General features: G+C 43.6%; 1 protein-coding gene across 1 annotated transcript in view; it reads right to left on the bottom strand.

Moving 5' to 3' along the window:
* LOC124717051 (mitogen-activated protein kinase kinase kinase 10-like) overlaps window positions 1–19,565 on the bottom strand; it is a 721,769-nt gene that overhangs the window by 11,570 nt on the left and 690,634 nt on the right. Inside the window, exon 11 of the mRNA XM_047243726.1 lies at window positions 11,421–11,752. Within this exon, the coding sequence (XP_047099682.1) occupies window positions 11,421–11,752 (332 nt within the window). The remainder of the gene's footprint in view (window positions 1–11,420; window positions 11,753–19,565) is intronic.

Raw genomic sequence — 19,565 nt, 5'->3', positions numbered from 1 at the left:
TAAAAGTAGCATATTGGATCTTTGTCAAGGTGTTAACAATATTCTCACATGTAATTCATTGCAGTGTGTAGTTCTATTGTCAAATACGAGGATAAGTCAATTATTATCCGCAATTTAGTTATATTTTTGTTTATTTTGGTAGTACTGTTGTTTTACATTGATGACACATGCTTTGTTTATTTGTTGTTATATATTTGCAGTTTTCAAGCTGCTAAGTTAGTTTCATTATTGCTGTCGTGCTGTTAATCATGGCTGCTCTATTGTCTATTTGCACCAAAGAAGAGCAAGGAAGGCATATCAGGGGCCAAAATTCATCAAAGACTTTCTGTACAGTATGGGAACAGTGTTTCGCCACAACAGAGTATCTACGAATGGATTGAAAAATTCTGAAATGGTCGCACAAGTGTTACACATGATGAAGGAGCTGGATGAATGAAGAAACCATTGTGCATTCACGAGAAATGATTCTCTTAGACAGACGATTAACTACTGACAAAGTGGCACATCGTCTGCAAGTTAGTCACAGTTCTGCCTACGAAATCATCCACAACAGACTTGGGTTTCATAAAGTTTGTGCAAGATGGGTCCCAAAACAACTCACACAGTTGCATAAACTAGTGCACTTGGATGTCTGCAGAAAAACATTTGGATTGCTATGGTAACAAAGAGGACAACTTCTTAGACAGGATCATTACTGGCGACAAGACATGGAGCCGTCATTACGAGCTGGAGAGTAAACAGCAGAGTATGGAATGGAAACATCCAAATTCGCCATGCGATAAAAAGTTGTAGACCCAACTGTCCGCAGGAAAACTGATGCTTATGGATTTTTGGGACTCACAAGGTCCAGTGCTGGAACATTATGGGGAAAGGGGCACAACAATAAACATTGTACATTACAGTGAGATGGTTACTACCAGGCTAAAGCCTGCAATTCAAAGCAAACGCCGAGGATTGCTGTCAAAAGGTGTTGTGTTGTTGCACGACAATGCCTGTCCACATACTGCTGCCTACACTGCTGAAACGCTCCAGAAACTCAAATTTGAATTACTGGATCATTCTCCATATAGTTCCGATCTTGCCCCTTCTGACTATCACTTGTTTGGACCATTCAAACAGGCATTAAGGGCCCACCGATTTGCCTCGGACGAAGCAATGAAAGAAGTGGTGCATTCCTGGCACACAGCTCAACCGAGAATCTTCTTTTATGAGGGCATCAGGAAGCTTGTACAATGATGGACCAAATGCAAGGAGACTAGGTCAAAAAATAATGTTCTTGTAAGTTTCCTATTTGATTACAATAAAATTTTATAACTACTTTGTAAATAATAATTGACTTACCCTCATATATCTAAATGAGATGAGATAAGCATTATATTCAATTTAAATGTAAGTACAATATTAATTGAAAATTCTGTATATGGGTCACTAACAGGCATACTTATGTTAGTATGTACATATCTGTTATAGTTATTTTCTTTGTACATTTTATTCCAAAACTTCAGACTGATGACAAAATTTTGAAATGTGCAACGCTTAATAAAGAACTGTGCGATCAAGACCTTTCTATATTTCAAAGTCGTCAGACTAGCAAAATGTCACCTCTTCATAAAATAAATTTATGGTTGTGGTGCCTGCTATGAAGATGTTCTAATACTGTTTAGAACGAGTTAGATACCTGGTAAAACAGAAATCAGGAAATTTGCAACCAAACAACCAACCCCCCCCCCCCTCCGCCCCTACCCCCCCCCCCCACCCCCCCCCACACACACACATACACACGTACATTTAAAACCATGTTTCAACCTCTAACAAAGCCACACTATACAGGGTGGTCCATTGATAGTGACCGGGCCAAATATCTCACAAAAAAAGCGTCAAACGAAAAAACTACAAAGAACGAAACTCGTCTAGCTTGAAGGGGGAAACCAGATGGCGCTATGGTTGGCCCGCTAGATGGTGCTGCCATAGGTCAAATGGATATAAACTTTGTTTTTTTAAAATAGGAACGCCCATTTTTTATTACATATTCGTGTAGTACGTAAAGAAATATGAATGTTTTAGTTGGACCACTTTTTTCGCTTTGTGATAGATGGCGCTGTAATAGTCATAAACTTATAAGTACATGGTATCATGTAACATTCCACCAGTATGGACAGTATTTGCTTCATGATACATTACCTGTGTTAAAATGGACCGTTTACCAATTGCGGAAAAGGTTGATATCGTGTTGATGTATGGCTACTGTGATCAAAATGCCCAACGGGTGTGTGCTATGTATGCTGCTTGGTATCCTGGATGACATCATCGAAGTGTCCGGACCGTTTGCCAGATAGTTACGTTATTTAAGAAAAAATGAAGTGTTTAGCCACATGTGAAACGTCATCCATGACCTGCAACAAACATCCATGACCTGCAACAAATGCTGATGCCCAAGTAGGTGTTTTAGCTGCTGTCGCGGCTAATCCGCACATCAATAGCAGACAAACTGCACGACAATCGGGAATCTCAAAAACATCCGTGTTGAGAATGCTACATCAACATCGATTGCACTCGTACCATATTTCTATGCACCAGGAATTGCATGGCGATGACTTTGAACGTCATGTACAGTTCTGCCACTGGGCACAAGAGAAATTATGGGACAATAACAGATTTTTTGCACGCGTCCTATTTAGTGACGAAGTGTCATTCACCAACAGCGGTAACGTAAACCGGCATAATACGCACTATTGGGCAACGGCAAATCCATTATGGACCTTGGTGGGTTAATTTATGGTGTGGCATTATGGGAGGAAGGATAACTGTCCCCATTTTATCGATGGCAATCTAAATGGTGCAATGTATGCTGATTTCCTACGTAATGTTCTACCTATGTTACTACAAGATGTTTTACTGCATGACAGAATGGTGATGTACTTCCAACATGAAGGATGTCCGGCACAGAGCTCGTGTGCGGTTGAAGCGGTATTGAATAGCATATTTCATGACAGGTGGATTGGTCGTTGAAGCACCATACCATGGCCCACATGTTCACTGGATCTGACGTCCCAAGATTTCTTTCTATGGGAAACGTTGAAGGATATTTGCTATCATGATCCACAAACAACGCCTGACAACATGCGTCAGTGCATTGTCAATGCATGTGCGAACATTACGGAAGGCGAACTACTCGCTGTTGAGAGGAATGTCGTTACACATATTGCCAAATGCATTGAGGTTGACGGACATCATTTTGAGCATTTATTGCATTAATGTGGTATATACAGGTAATCACGCTGTAACAGCATGCGTTCTCAGAAATGATAAGTTCACAAAGGTACATGTATCACACTGGAACAACTAAAATAAAATGTTCAAATGTACCTATGTTCTGTATTTTAATTTAAAAAACCTGCCTGTTACCAACTGTTCGTCTAAAATTGTGAGCCATATGTTTGTGACTATTACAGCACCATATGTCACAAAGCGAAAAAAGTGGTCCAACTAAAACATTCATATTTCTTTACGTACTACACGAATATGTAATAAAAAATGGGGATTCCTATTTTAAAAAAACGCAGTTGATATCCGTTTGACCTATAGCAGTGCCATCTAGTAGGCCAAACATAGTGCCATCTAGTTTCCCCCTTCAAGCTAGACAAGTTTCGTTCTTTGTAGTTTTTTCATTTGACGCTTATTTTGTGGGATATTTGGCCCAGTCACGATCAATGGACCACCCTGTATAGTAAATCTGGTAATATGTTTAGGTTTAGCTACTTTTTCCATAAAAAGTCCGTAAGTTAATATATTGTGCAAATTTTCAATCACTGATGTCTTAGGAGTAATACTCTTGGGTTACACCTCAATTAAACAGAAAGTATTCTTTGCACAAAAGAAAGTCATTAAAAATATTTTATTACTTCTAGTTAGTGTTTTTGAACCATGGAGCCAACAAAGTAATTTGTGATATATTTCAATAAACTGAAACTCTTAATTTCCCAAACCCATTTTTTTATAGTATTATGCTAGTTCTACTGCGGGTTCAGTGAATCAGGTATACGACATAAATGTCCAAAACACTGAAAGAGTTCTACATCACACATATGAAACAACTCATGCCTATCAACAATACAGGGTGAACCCAGACTCAAGGTGTCCAGGAGTATTTTCTGAGTATTCTAGCACAAGGGATCCATGGACTTGGTTACAACAGTGATAAAAAATACGGTATGCAGTTGCCAAAAATTAACACGAAAGGATCCGATTTCTCCTAGGCACCTATGTACTGACACAAAAGAACAATGTGTTGTGACTTGCCGATCATTCAAAGCGCCGCCGCGCAATTACGCGTGGCGCTGTCTGCCAGCCATGCAGCAGCTGCGCCACCTAAGCGGCCAGCCGAGCAGCGGCCGCTAGACTGGGAATCAGTGCTCATTCGAATGCTAACGTGTACACATGTCTTGCTTGTCAACTTACTCTGTGACTTATATGTGTTGTGTCGTTCTGAAATATATGTGTTAAATTTGATGTTATAACAATTGGCGACGAGGATGGGATTTTTCCTTTTCACCGTTGACCCACAGGGTTCCATGGTTACTGTCGAGCAACTATTGCAAAATCTCCTTGAACAGCAAACGCTTCTAACAGTGGCGATTCGCGATTTTGTCGCGGCGTCAAATGCAGGGTGTTTCTCGTCATTGGCTATACCTCCTTTTCCTCCTTACGACGAGACGGCGGAAGACTGGTCTGATTATGAAAAACGTCTTCGACAGCACTTCTTGGCATTTCATGTCACGGACGAACAACCATGTAAGTCTCTGTTCCTTTCCTGGATTTCACCTCAAATGTATCGGTTGTTGTCGCAATTGGCTCCTTTGAAGGATCCTGCGTCTTTGTCCTTTGCTGAAATGTGCTCACTTCTGTCTGTCTATTTTCAAAAGCAAACACATATGGTAGCCTCTCGTGTTGCCTTTTATCATTGTCAAAAAACAGCCACATCAATCCTATCGTGCTTGGGCTGCTGAACTTCACGGCCTCAGTCGAAAGTGTCAATTTGTTACTGACGTTCACAAAGAATCCTATGCCGATTCCATGGTACGGGATGCTATTATCCGGTCAGCGCCCGACAAAGAAGTTCGGCAACGTGCCCTTCAGTTGGCGAATCCGACTCTAGATGAAGTTCTCTCCATTGCGCAGTCTTTTGAAATTTCTCGCGGCGCTGGGGCGCAAATAGAGGCGTGGGGTGATGTCGGGGAAATACAACCTCTGTGCGCTGTTGATGACGTGGCCGCAGTGTGCTTCCACGCGCAGCCTCGGCCTAGCCATAAACAACCCGCTAAGAAACTGCAGCAAAACCCCCGGCAACTTCCTTTATGTCCACGGTGTTTTACGAAACATTCACGCGAGGATTGTCCCCAATGTTGGGCTGTGTGTCACAATTGCAAAAAGAAAGGTCATTTGTCTTCCGTTTGCAAATCCGACCGCATACATGATGTTCATGAACATGACGCTGATTCTGATTCTGTGTTGTCTGTCAATTGCACTTCTTCCCTTTCAGGGAAGTTATTCCTCACTGTCCAAATCCTTGGTCAAGTTGTTCGCATGCAAGTGGATACCGGTTCTGCTGCCACTATAATTAATTCACAGACGAATCTTCAGTTGGGTTCTCCATTCCTGTCATCTGTCACTCAGCAATTACGGACGTACAATAAACAGAAGATTTCTCTCTTGGGGCAGTTTAATGCTGAGGTATCTTACAAATCCGTCGTTCGCACTGTTCCCATATTTGTGGTCAACCAGAGCAACGCAGAAAATCTTTTTGGTTTCGATGCCTTTCGCGTTTTTGGGTTCTCCATAGATGACTCTGTCAATATTGTCTCTGATGCTATTCCTTATGCTCAACTGGATTCCTTGTCGACGACATTTTCGTCCCTTTTTTCTCCTGGGTTAGGCCGCGCAAACGACTTTGAAGCTCATATCACGCTCAAACCCACTGCTTGGCCTAAGTTTTATCGGGCTCAGCCCATTCCTGTGGCCCTTCGTGATCGGGTAAAACGGGTGTTGGATCGTGTCACTACTTCAGGGATCTTGCTTCCTGCCACTTCCAGTGAGTGGTCCTCTCTTGTCGTTGTCGTTGCTAAGCCAAATGGTGATATTCGTCTCTGTGGCGATTTCAAAGCCACTGTAAATGCTCAATGCCTCATCGACACTTACCCTATGCCCCGTCCTGAAGAACTGTTCACTAAACTTGCTGGAGGCCAGTATTTTTCTAAAATTGACCTGTCAGAAGCTTATCATCAACTTCCTCTCGACGCTGCTTCCCAGCAGTTTCTGGTCCTTAACACGCCTTTCGGCCTCTATCAATACCAACGCTTGCCATTCGGGGTTGCCAGCGCCCCTGCTCCCTTTCAGCAATTCTTGGAACAATTATTGCTCCCTGTCCTTGGGTGAATCAATTACATGGACGACATTGTTATCACCGGCTCCACCACTGAAGAACATCTTCAAAATCTCCGCACACTTTTTCATGTCTTACAGACTGCCAGTCTTAAGTGTAATCTTCAGAAATCACAATTTTTTCAGGCATCTATCATGTACTTGGGGTTTCAACTCTCTCGGGATGGTATTCGTCTGCTTCAGCAAACTGTCGCTACGATCGATGCCCTTCCTCGCCCTACATCTGTTAAGGAACTGCAGGCCTTCTTGCGGAAAATAGCATACTATCACAAGTTTTTACCATTTGCGGCTTCGGTGGCTCAGCCGTTGCATCGCCTGTTGCATAAAAACGTGCCTTTTCACTGGTCCGCGTCATGTGAAGCGGCTTTCCAGAAATTGAAGACTATGCTGCAACAGGCCCCATGCCTGGCTACTTATCGACCTGGCCAACATCTTGTTCTTGCCACAGATGCCTCTATATACGGGGTCGGTGCAGTCCTTGCGCACCGTTTTTCTGACGGTACGGAACAACCCAATGCTTATGCCTCCAAAACGCTCACGGATGCCCAACAAAAGTATTCTCAAATTGAGAAAGAAGCTTTGGCCATTATTTATGCTCTTCATAAGTTCGGTGTTTTTCTCTATGGCTCAAAATTTCATCTTGTTACGGATCACAAACCACTTGTTTCTTTGTTTCACCCATCAACGTCACTTCCTGACAAGGCTGCACACCGCCTCCAGCGTTGGGCTCTTTACTTGTCTCGTTTCAATTATGAGATTCATTTCCGGCCAAAGGCTCAACATGCGAATGCTGATGCTCTGTCTCGCCTTCCCATGGGTCCTGATCAGGCATTCGATAGGGACGAACTTTTGTGTTTCCACCTGGATGTTGCCGAGCAGCGGGTTGTGGACGGGTTCCCCATCACTGGGGACAGGCTGGCGGCTGCTACGGGTTCTGACCCTACCGTCTCCCGGGTTTTACGCTGTATTCAGAAGGGTTGGCCAGATCGCCAGTCCACTAAGACTTCTGATCTGGTGCGGAACTACTACGCTTTGCGCTACCGCCTAACGGCTAGGAATGGTGTTATCCTCCTCTCCACTGACAATGCTTCGCCGCGTGTTGTGGTACCTGCGTCTTTGCGTGCTTCAGTCTTGCGCCTCCTTCACCAAGGGCACTGGGGTGTGTCTCGCACAAAATCTCTGGCCCACTGTCATGTGTACTGGCCTGGCATTGACTCTGAAATAGCGGCCCTTGTGCGTCACAGGCCTCTGCCCCGAAGTCATCTTTGTCACCGTGGCCTTCGCCTGAGAAGCCCTGGGAGCGCATTCATGCTGACTTTGCGGGACCCTTTTTAGGTACTTATTGGCTCCTCGTAATTGACGCCTACTCTAACTTTCCTTTCATTGTCCGTTGCACGTTGCCTACCACCGGGCAACCACCAGTGCTCTCGCCCGCATTTTTTTTTTAGAAGGCCTCCCCTCTACTCTTGTTACTGATAATGGTCCGCAATTTGCCTCTTCCGAATTTGCGGATTTTTGCGCTCGTCACGGTGTTATGCATGTCACGGCCCCGCCGTTCCATCCACAATCCAATGGTGAGGCTGAACGACCGGTCCGCACATTTAAGGATCAGATGCGGAAACTTCTGACTTCTTCTGCTGCTGAGGATGCGCTTCTCCAGTTTCTGGCGTCTTACCGTTTCACCCCCATGGGCGACCACAGCCCGGCTGAGCTCTTACATGGCCGACAGCCCCGCACGCTACTTCATCTTCTGCGGCCTTCCACCTCACAGCCGCGGGTGCCTCCACTTGGCCGGTTCACCGCTGACGACCTCGTCTGGGTACGGGGATATGGCAGGCGGCCAAAATGGAGCCCGCGCCGCACCTTAAGACACCGTGGCAGACGCCTGTATGAAATCCAGACGGACACGGGTGTTGCAGTGCGTCATTCGGACCAGCTTCGGCCTCGTGTGCCAGCAACGCCTGTTCCGAATGCCGCTACACCACCTTTGGCTCTACCTGGCGCTCGGGATCTTGGCATCTCTCAATACTCACAACGCAGCCCTCTCACCACCATCGCGATGCCAGCACAAGAACGGACGCCACCAGGAGACGTGCCCATGCAGGAACCGGATGACCATCCTCTGTCAGAGAAAATATACTCGCCTCCTCCAACGGACGCCAACACATCACCCATGTCTCCTGTCATATCAACTGGACTTGCCGCAACGGGCAGATTGGACCCCAGCAGATTCGACCCCTACGTCTCCTGTCATCTCGACCCGTTATCATCGGGGACACTTCCGTCCATACGGGAAGCCTCCTCCTCAAGACTTTACGGTGAGTCAAGCAACGCCTATGGATGTTAGCCATCTCCAGGACACCTCCATTGAGACGAGTGCAACAATTTCAAAGGGGGGAGAAGTGTTGTGACTCGCCGATCATTCAAAGTGCTGCCGCGCAATTACGCGCGTCCTCTACGTACGGCGCTGTCTGCCAGCCATGCAGCAGCTGCGCCACCTAAGCGGCCAGCCGAGCAGCGGCCACTAGACCGGGACTCAGTGCTCATTCGAATGCTAACGTGTACACATGTTTTGCTTGTCAACTTACTCTGTGACTTATATGTGTTGTGTCGTTCTGAAATATATGTGTTAAACTTGACGTGTTATAACACAATGATGTGGTTGCCTTTGTTGCAGGAACAGCTCAGCGTACCATAGTGTCGCTAACCTCTCATTGCAATCAGGGAATCTATATGTGAGGTGCATATCAACCAACTCTTCATCAGTAAACACTACCAATAGTGTTGTGTACCAGTGTAAACGTACAACTGCTGCTGTTGTTGTTGTTATTGTTGTTGTTATGGTCTTCAGTCCAGAGACTGGTTTGATGCAGCTCTCCATGCTACTCTATCTTGTGTAAGCTTCTTCACCTCCCAGTACCTACTGCAACCTACCTCCTTCTGAATCTGCTTAGTGTATTCATCTCTTGGTCTCCCTCTACAATTTTTACCCTCCACGCTGCCCTCCAATACAAAATTTGTGATTCCTTGATGCCTCAGAATATGTCCTACCAAGCGATCCCTTCTTCTAGTCTTGTCGTGCCACAAATTTCTCTTCTCCCCAATTCTATTCAATACCTCCTCATTACTTATGTGATCTTAAGCATTCTTCTGCAGCACCACATTTCGAAAGCTTCTATTCTCTTTTTATACAAACCATTTATCATCCACATTTCACTTCCATACATGGCCACACTCCATACAAATACTTTCAGAAACGACTTTCTGACGCTTAAATCTATAGTTGATATTAACAAATTTCTCTTCTTCAGAAACGCTTTTCTTGCCATTGCCATTCTACATTTTATATCCTCTCTACTTCAACCATCAACAGCTATTTTGCTACCCAAATAGCAAAACTCATTTACTACTTTAAGCGTCTCATTTCCTAATTTAATACCCTCAGCATCACCTGATTTAATTTGACTACATTGCATTATTCTCGTTTTGCTTTTGTTGGTGTTCAGCTTATATCCTCCTTTCAAGACACTGTCCATTCCGTTCAGCTGCTCTTTCAGGTCCTTTTCTGTCTCTGACAGAATTACAATGTCATCAGCGAACCGAAAAGTTTTTATTTCTTCTCCATGGATTTTAATTCCTACTCCGAATTTTTCTTTTGTTTTCTTTACTGCTTGCTCAATATACAGATTGAATAACATTGGGGTAGGCTACAACCCTGTCTCACTCCCTTCCCAACCACTGCTTCCCTTTCATGCCCCTCAACTCTTATAACTGCCATCTGGTTTCTATACACATTGTAAATAGCCTTTCGCTCCCTGTATTTTACCCCAGCCAAGTTCAGAATTTGAAAGAGAGTGTTCCAGTCAACAATATCAAAAGCTTTCTCTGAGTCTACAAATGCTAGAAATGTAGGTTTGCCTTTCCTTAATCTACTTTCTAAGATAAGTCGTAGGGTCAGTATTGCCTCACGTGTTCCAACATTTCTACAGAATCCAAACTGACCTTCCCTGAGGTCGGCTTCTACCAGTTTTTCCATTCGTCTGTAAAGAATTCATGTTAGTATTTTCGTGGCTTATTAAACTGATAGTTCGGTAATTTTCACATCTGTCAACACCTGCTTTCTTTGGGATTGGAATTATTATATTCTTCTTGAAGTCTGAATGTATTTCGCCTGTCTTATACATCTTGCTCACCAGATGGTAGAGTTTTGTCAGGATTGGCTCTCCCAACGCTGTCAGTAGTTCTAATGGAATGTTGTCTACTCCTGGGGCCTTGTTTCGACTCAGGTCTTTCAGCGCTCTGTCAAACTCTTCAGACAGTATGATGTCTCCCATTTCATCTTCATCTACATCCTCTTCCATTTCCATAATATTGTCCTCAAACACATTGCCCTTGTACAGACCCTCTATATACTCCTTCCAACTTTCTGCTTTCTCTTCTTTGCTTAGAATTGGGTATCCATCTGAGCTCTTGATATTCATACAAGTGGTTATCTTTTCTCCAAAAGTCTATTTAATTTTCCTGTAGGCAGTATCTATCTTATCCCTAGCGAGATATGCCTCTACATCCTTACATTTGTCCTCTAGCCATCCCTGCTTAGCCATTTTGCACTTCCTGTCGATCTCATTTTTGAGACGTTTGTATTCGTTTTTGCCTGCTTCATTTACTGCATTTTTATTTTTTTCCTTTCATCAATTAAATTCAATATATCTTCTGTTACATACAACTAACTTTAAATGCAATAGATATAGTCAGAAATGGTTGTAGGAAATCAAAGTACTCTTAATGAGCCACTTGAGTCTGAGATCCCTTGTATGAAAATACTCAGAAAATATCCCTCAACCACCTCCAAAATTTTTGTCAGTGATCGGGTTCATCCCATATTACGGGATAATGTAAACAACAGTTCAACTACCTCAGCACACAGTTCAAATGACACGATTCATGTTATGCAAACACAAAGAGATAACAGATGCCAGTACCTGCGCAAACTGGACCTCAGTCGAACTTCGAGCGTGCCAGGTCTCTCGGCAGAGGCGTTCGAGTCGTAGGAGTTCTGGCGAGAGAAGTAGGGCGGTGGAGCGTGCTCGTAGTCTGGACCCGTCACTGGTGGTGGCAGGGCCTGCCTGCGGTGGTAGTACTGGAGCTGCTGCGGAACCTGCAGGGGCGGGTAGTGGGGGGCAGGCACTCCGTACTCGCCCTCGTCCTCCAGCCTGAAGCTGGGGTTCACGCCACCAGCACTGTTTGTGGTGGACGACGCATTCGAGACGTTCGACGGTGTCCGTCGGTGCCTGGGACCGCTGCGACCGAGGACCTGTGACAGATGTGAATTTGCTTCGTCTGAATCTCACTACGAGATGGTAATCTCTGAAATTAAATTCTATGAAACTTCTCCATTCTAAAGAATTGGCTGCTATTGTCCTTGCTTTAAAAGGGTTGCCAACAGAAAAGAGGAAAAAAAGAACTTTACATACTTTTAACATCCTTCCTGCTGCTTTCTACATGAAAAGGCTGTGGATAACAAATTGAAAGTTACCTGTTTCCAAGTCAACTAGTCCATCCTCCACTATTCCTGTTACGTTAATTAGTGTACAATTTAAATTACAGTTACCAATTCATGCTTCAGTCCCTTGATGTTTTGCATGTGCCTATTAAATAAATCCTCCCTTACTATATCATAATGAATTATAAATATCTTATTCATGTTGAACCACTTTTTTCCCTTTATTGCAGGACACTGTAGCTTTGTGGCTGTATGTTCTGAAGAAGAATTAAAGTTCGTAAGCCATTTTCACCCAATCTGTCTTCAAAGAGTTCACTGTACTACGAGTAGTGATAGTGTGCAAGTTTACCTTATCATCACTACCACCACCACCACCACCACCACCATAATTGGCTGCTAATGGTGTTTGAGTACACATTTATCTTCTGAAGTTTCTTACAATTGTTGCCTACATAGATACTGTTGGTGGCGTTGCACAGTAAAATAGTGAATTTGGTGTGAACAGAAAAATTTCAAGAGCTTCCCTGGCAACACAAAAGGCAGAGCAGAACAGGTCAATAGCCAGGTGTAACTCCAGAGAGATTACTGATGGTGCAGCAGCAAACGCAGAAGCTATTGTGATACCTTAAATCTGCTGAGCACACAAAACAACAACATAGCAGAATGACATATGGTGACAGAGAGATACAGTCACGATAATGATTGCACAGAATGTCGCAGGAAAGCTTAAGTCTGACACAAGACTGAGTAATCGGCATTCTGACACAACACAAAGAGTGTCTGAAAGATAAAGTTCTGAAATCCCGAAGCAACCAGGAGAGCTGCCCAGACAAGAAAACTGGATCAAGTGACGGCACTGTCACCTCATCGAGCCCATTCTATGTAAATACTCCTTCAGCTCTGGTCAAGTTCTGTTCAGTTGGCAGCCATCCAAACATGAGGGGAGGCCTATGTCGGCAGACCCTCTGCTTATCTATTCGTCTTCAGTCTTCTACGGTGCAGCAAGTTCTGTCTGTCAGGCCTCTGTCACTGTGAGCTGCAGCACTGACTACAGAGTCAAGACTGATGGGAGACGTGGCTGCCACCACCCAGGAGGCCTTCTGGATGCCTAACTCACCACAGCCTGGGAGCCGATCATCATCTGTCATTGTGAGGGCATGCCACAGCTGACACCCAGCTCCATTCCTGTGACAGACTTCAGTGCTGCTGGTGGTCTCTCTCAGAAGAGAGGCCATAGTACTTCTAGAGCACGATTTTTAGTAGTATGAGAAGAGCTTGTAGATGCCTTCCCTGTGTGCCATCTACAATGGAGTCATGGGTGTGCTGGTCACCTTCCCAGGGAGACTGTTAGCTGCTTCAGACAGTGCAGATGACAATGTGTGCTAACTCTGCAGGGGAACAACCATGTGACAACACTGGTACTGACACCAGTAACTCATCTACTGGCACCACGGCTGCCATCCGTACACTGGTCAGCACATAACAGGTGGGTGGGCACTCACTTCCTGCACTCCCACCATTGCTGGTTGCCTGAACATCAATATCTCAACTGTTGCATTATGTGGACAATAAATTCTTAATGTTGGAATCCTGCTTTAATAACACTTTTGGGTGTCAGACAGGTACCTACTTTCTGAGTCGCTGTGATGCATGTCCTCGGGTGGTCAACTGCCAACTTCCTGACCTCAATACCCCACATGTTGTAGTGTCCTACCCCAGGGTGCTCCACTTGCTGTGAGATGGCATTCAAGATCAGATATGTAAGCTCCAGCAGCTTTAGAGGAGGAAAAAGGGGTTGAAAGGGAGAAGAAATGACATTGGTATTTTACTTTTCAAGAGCAGATGGAGAAGAGAGAGAATGGATAGGATGCTTGGTTTGAGAAAAATGACAATTATAAAGGTGTAGAAGTTCCTTTAAGTTTACTTGATATGCAAAGTACTGGCATGGTGGAAGCTACAGAAAGTAATGTGAAAGTATCAGCTCCAATATCTTGTGGAAATGCGGAGTCTGAAGTAGCTGTAGTACCAGATGGAGTAAGTGTGTTTTGAAGTAGGTAAGTGTGTGACTAGCAACATGGATGATACTGATTTAGATGTAGTAGTATCTACGCCAATGGATTATGATAGTGCCGGCCGGCGTGGCCGAGCAGTTCTAGGCGCTACAGTCTGGCACCGCGCGACCGCTACAGTCGCAGGTTCGAATCCTGCCTCGGGCATGGATGTGTGCGATGTCCTTAGGTTAGTTAGGTTTAAGTAGTTCTAAGTTCTAGGGGACTGATGACCTCAGAAGTTAAGTCCGATAGTGCTCAGAGCCATTTGAACCATTTTTGATTATGATAGTGGTGGTTTTTTGAGGCAGTCAGGCCTGTGCCAAATGTACAAGGAAGTACATGTGCCACTGATTTTTGTGTCACAAACAGGAGCTGCAGCGAGGCACCTGTTCAGGTCTTTGGTCGCTTCAGAATTTTACAACTTCAACTTTCAGACACTATTTCTGTTGTGTCAGTATACTGAATAGCTACTGCAGTGCTGATTTTATTGTAGATATTATGGGGAATGCACAGGAAGCTATCTATAAGATTAGTTGTTTTGCAATAGCTGTGCATGTGGAAGTGGTACCAATGAATTTATTTCTGAAGGGCACAGGTTCATTGCTACTGGGTGTGGCACTGCCTTTTCCAAATGGGGGATGGAGGAAGAGAAGACAGATGAAAACTTGTAAGGAGCCGATGAGACCAAATCCTTTCAGGAATGTTTGCCTCAGGATGAGAGTAAATTTGATGATACTTGTTTCAGTGTTATAGGAAATGAAGATGAGAAGAAGTGTTGTGTAACTGTTCTTAAAAGCACAGCCAAATTCCAGGAGACAATGATTGATTTAGCCAAAGGGAACAGATATGTGTGGTATATTGTCAAAAGTATCTATTATTGTGAAATTAGAACCAGCTAAACTGCATATGGTATCACTAAAATTCAATACACAATACACATGGTAAAGTGACAAAAAGCATAAGGCAGTTGGTTGTGAAAGGTAAAGTTATAGAAAAAAAGGGCATAGCAAAGCATAGTCAATTAGTAAGTGACAGTAAAATGAGAGAGGTAATTTGAAATACTGACCAGTATGCTGCATGTGGTAGTGCTGTAAGTAGTTTTTGTGTAAGCATCCTTGTAAGGATGTGTGTTTTAAGGAAACATACGGGACACTACCGTTGCAAAGACAAAGTTCCAGATAGAGTACCAAGCCACCGGGTAGACAAAGGAAAATTCCAAATGTGAGAAATAATTTGTGGAACCATTTTATGTGGAACGATTTGCCAAGGAAGAAGAGTTTTTGTAATTTTATTTTACTGGTTTTGACATGATGATTTAATGGGGTCATGTCTATGTGTGAAAATAAAAGAAGTGGACTGGTTGACGTGCAGAACTAAGAATAGTTGAGAGAGAATCAGTGTAATGTATTACCTGTTAAGCAAAGAAGAATAAAAGCAATTGTGAATTATGGAGTGTTTTAAACAGTCTGCAAAAAGTGATTACGTTAGTTTATAAATAATAATTTGGATGAAATATGTCCTTGTAAGGTCCCTGGATTGAGTTTAAGAAAATAATGTTTTAAAATGAAGACCATAATTGAGGAACCATGTGGTTTGAACAAGACACTGGGAGAGGAATCAGGAACATTTCATAAATTGTATTCTGTGCATGTGTGTCAAGACTGTTTCACAAGCACCTCAGAGAAATCTCTGGTGGATTTCTTAAAGGCTGGGGAAATGTTGCACAGTACTTACACCTACATATCAATTTAATTTCACTTTTTATTTAGTTTTTGGTCCAAAGACAACTAAAAATGATGTCTTTTTCTTTTTGTGTGTCCCAGGAAAACTAAAAGCTGATTTTTTCCCAGCCAGTGTGATAGGGCCTTACCACGGTGGATGGGCTTACCTAACTGACAGAGCCACAGCCATTGACTGCTGAACTTGTGCCGTCATATACGTTGAACAGTGCAGCTCAAACCACAGTCATTTTACTGCAACTCGTCTGTCATTTTTAGCCAACCCGATTTACGTCAAGACATTTACAGCATCATCTATTGGTAATTTTTTATTTTATTTTTATGTCATTCAAATTGGCTTAATTCTGAGCAGTGGTTCTCTTTCTACAGCACTTTGGAATTGGAACTTGAATTACCGATACCCTGTATGCACAGAGGAGTCATAACTAAGCTTTAAATTTTATATTCGTTTACACATACAGCTGAAGACAATATTAACAATATAAGGAAAAGGAGAGACTGCTACTTACTGTGAAGAGGACCCATTGACATGCAGGCAGACACAATGAAAAAACTGTTACACGTTATAGCTTTCAGACAAAGCCACATTCAGCAAAGCAAATGCACACACATTTACACAAGTAACCACACATCTTACACACAACCGCTACCACAGCCAGCTCCAACTGGACTGCGGCTGTCACGTGAAGTGGGGAGGGGAAGGGTGAAGGATAGCAGGGTGTGTGTCGGGAGAGAGGAGAGTGCCGTCTGTCAATGCGTGCAGGGACTAGGTGGTGGCCTCACGAGACTGCCTGGCGCAGCATCGGGAGATGAGGTGTGGGGGGGTAAAACGAAGAGTGGAAAAGGAGGGGAGCAGGAAAGGGGAAAGGATGGGCAGATGCATTGGCAGAGGATGGCACACAAAGGGTATAGGGGACATGAAAAGGGAGGAGGTGATATGACAGGTACCCTACTGTCCCCTCTCCCTCCACCCTACAGTTTGCACCCACCCCCTCTGCTTTATCACCTCCTGCCTCAACAGACAGCACTCTTATCTCTCCCCACCCATGCCATGCTATCCCTTCTCTTTCCCCACGCCACTCCGGGTTTCTGTTCATGTAGGAGTCACAGTCCAGTCAGAGCTGCCAGTGGAAGTGGTCATAACTATAATGTGTAACAGTCTTTCCGTTGTGTTTGTCTGCAACTCGATGGTTGATCTTTATGGTGAGTAGCAATCTATCCTTTTCCTAATACTATTGATATTCAACCTTGGAGTTTCAATTGCTTGAAGACAGATTTTACATAGTTAGCCATGAAATGTTACATGTTTATGCTATCATTTATTTGTACTGGTAGTTTTATGCCTATAATGTTCATCATTGGTTGAGGACACTGTGTGCTAGTTACTGAAGGATGTAGGTACTGGGTCCACAAGGAGCAGAAATATGCGAGCACCAAGAAACAAATATTCACCAATTTACTCCCAAAATGCTACATCGAACTGTCAGTGCTGTCTGTTGCCCTAGCCTGAATAATTACTGACTTATCGAGACTCGCCAGTGACAGTTGAGAAAGGGTAACCCTTGTCTTGATTCTCAGCTAGTGAAACAGCTTTCCTGTTGACACTTCATCACATACGAGCTGCCAGCAACACAGTACGTTGGTGTGAGGTCACGTGTGCTGCACTGCTGTTGAAATTGCTTGTCAATATTTTATAAAGTTTTAGTCTTCAGTTACTTATCTTAAAGTTTATTTGTGTTAATATTTGCTGTAAAAGCAAATTATTAATGAATTTTTATTAATCTCAGTCTTTCTTCCTGTGTTTTGACTCGAGTGGTCTGTTATTCATGAGTGTGCTTACGTCATTCGTCCAAGCCTTATGCCTCAGTAGTGTGTTTACATTTTGCAGTGTGCAATTGCAGCTGTAGCGGTTATAAAGCTGTTTTTGGCAAAATAACGATTTAATAAACTTTTGGAAATGTTCACTCGCTATGTTTTTTTAGAGTTTTCTATGTGTTGAAGTCATTTTGCAAATTTTGTGCTTTAGTTTTCAGCTGACGTTAATTATTGTTCCTATTAAAATATTTCAGTAAAATTTTCTACTGCTCCAGTGGCCGCTTGAATTTTTGGTTTTAGCTAATAATTTTGTGAAGTATTGTTGGTATTGGTATTAGCTGTGGTGTAGTAGTACTAATACAAGCAGTTGCTTTCTTAGTAGACACAGAATTTCGAGACTGCTATTGTTGGTTCTACAAATAGTTCTACTGGTGTAACTGAACTTAGGTAACGTAGATATATATTGCCAATTTTCAGTAACTGTAAAATTTTACCATGCGGGCTCTGTGTAGGTTTGTGAGTAGTGGGTTACAATGAGGGATTTGTTCAATGTATTTTCATTGGGGGGAATGCAGTGGGGAAGCCAGAGGGCATTCCAGCAAGATCCTCTCCTGGGAATGCAGAATCTGTAGTAAAAATAAGTTGACAGAGGAGCGGGAGTGTAAGATCTGTGCCCTCCAGGTGCAGTTACAACACGCAAAGGAGGAACTAGATAGGCTGAGCAGGGTGAAGGGTGGCGGGGAATGGAAACTGGAAGTTGGCAAGGAGGAGGAAGTATTCAGACAGTTTTACTTTGTGTACATGCAATAAATAGAATTGATCAACTCTCAGAGTTAAATGGAGAGGAGCGTCTTGCGGCTGTAGATGTAGGGAACGTGTAACAGTCCTCAGCAGTTAGGAGGTCTAGGTTAGCTGCAAAATCTAACAGAAAGAAGAAGGTTCTGCTGCTAAGTAGTTCGTATGGTAGAGGTGTGGGCCAGCAGTTGCAGGAAGTGTTGGGGAGTGAGTACCAGGTCACCAGCATTGTGCATCCTAGTGCACGGTTGGCTCAGTTGACTGACAGTACAGGGGAGTTATGTAGGAACTTTACGAAGAGTGATAGTGGGTGGAGCAGGGAACAGTCTTGATAGGGATAGGAATTATGATGTAGGTGGTGACCTGGTAAAGATAGCTACTCAAACTGGTGGCACTAATGTGCATTTCATGCAACTGTTTCAGTGTCATGATCAGCTTCATCATAATGCAGCTGTTAGGCTCGTTAACATGGGTGCGTTTCTGGATGAGGTATCGAATATATTGCTTCCCCCTACTTATACCTCCCGAGGAGATCACGAATGTAAAATTAGAGAGATTAGAGCACGCACGGAGGTTTTCAGACAGTCGTTTTTCCCGCGAACCATACGCGACTGGAACAGGAAAGGGAGGTAATGACAGTGGCACGTAAAGTGCCCTCCGCCACACACCGTTGGGTGGCTTGCGGAGTATCAATGTAGATGTAGATGTAGTAGAGAGGGCACCGATGGCAGAGGTCATGCGTCACATTTCAGTGGTGCCAGTTGGGTCTATCAATAGATCTGGTTTCACTAGACATGGCCTCCACCTCAATAGGTATGGGAAGGGGAGGCTGGCAAAGCTTATAGGCAACAAATGTAGTGGGATCACTCACGGAAAAATTCCTGTAGTAGTTGGTGTTAGAGCTGCACCTTTCTTAGATTGAAGTCAGCTGATAGGTATACCTGCTTAAAACAAGTCCCTCTAACTAAGGGCTCACATTCAAAGGACATAATGTTTCCAAGTAGAGAAGGAATTGGTATATTTCATCAAAATATAAGAGGTATTAGAGATAAAGTTAGTGAACTGTTTATAGATGTTGACGCTGAAATTATTGGTATATCAGTGCACCGCTTAAATAATTTGACAATTCAGAGGTTTCCTTTACTGGGATACAGATTAGCTGGCTGTTTTTCACGGAGTTGCTTGCGTGGTGGGGGAGTGGTTATGTACGTAAAAAACAGTATT

Source organism: Schistocerca piceifrons, chromosome 9 (assembly GCF_021461385.2).
Source record: "Schistocerca piceifrons isolate TAMUIC-IGC-003096 chromosome 9, iqSchPice1.1, whole genome shotgun sequence".
In the NCBI taxonomy this organism is placed as follows: domain Eukaryota; kingdom Metazoa; phylum Arthropoda; class Insecta; order Orthoptera; family Acrididae; genus Schistocerca; species Schistocerca piceifrons.
This window is presented reverse-complemented; position numbering and strand designations above follow the sequence as displayed.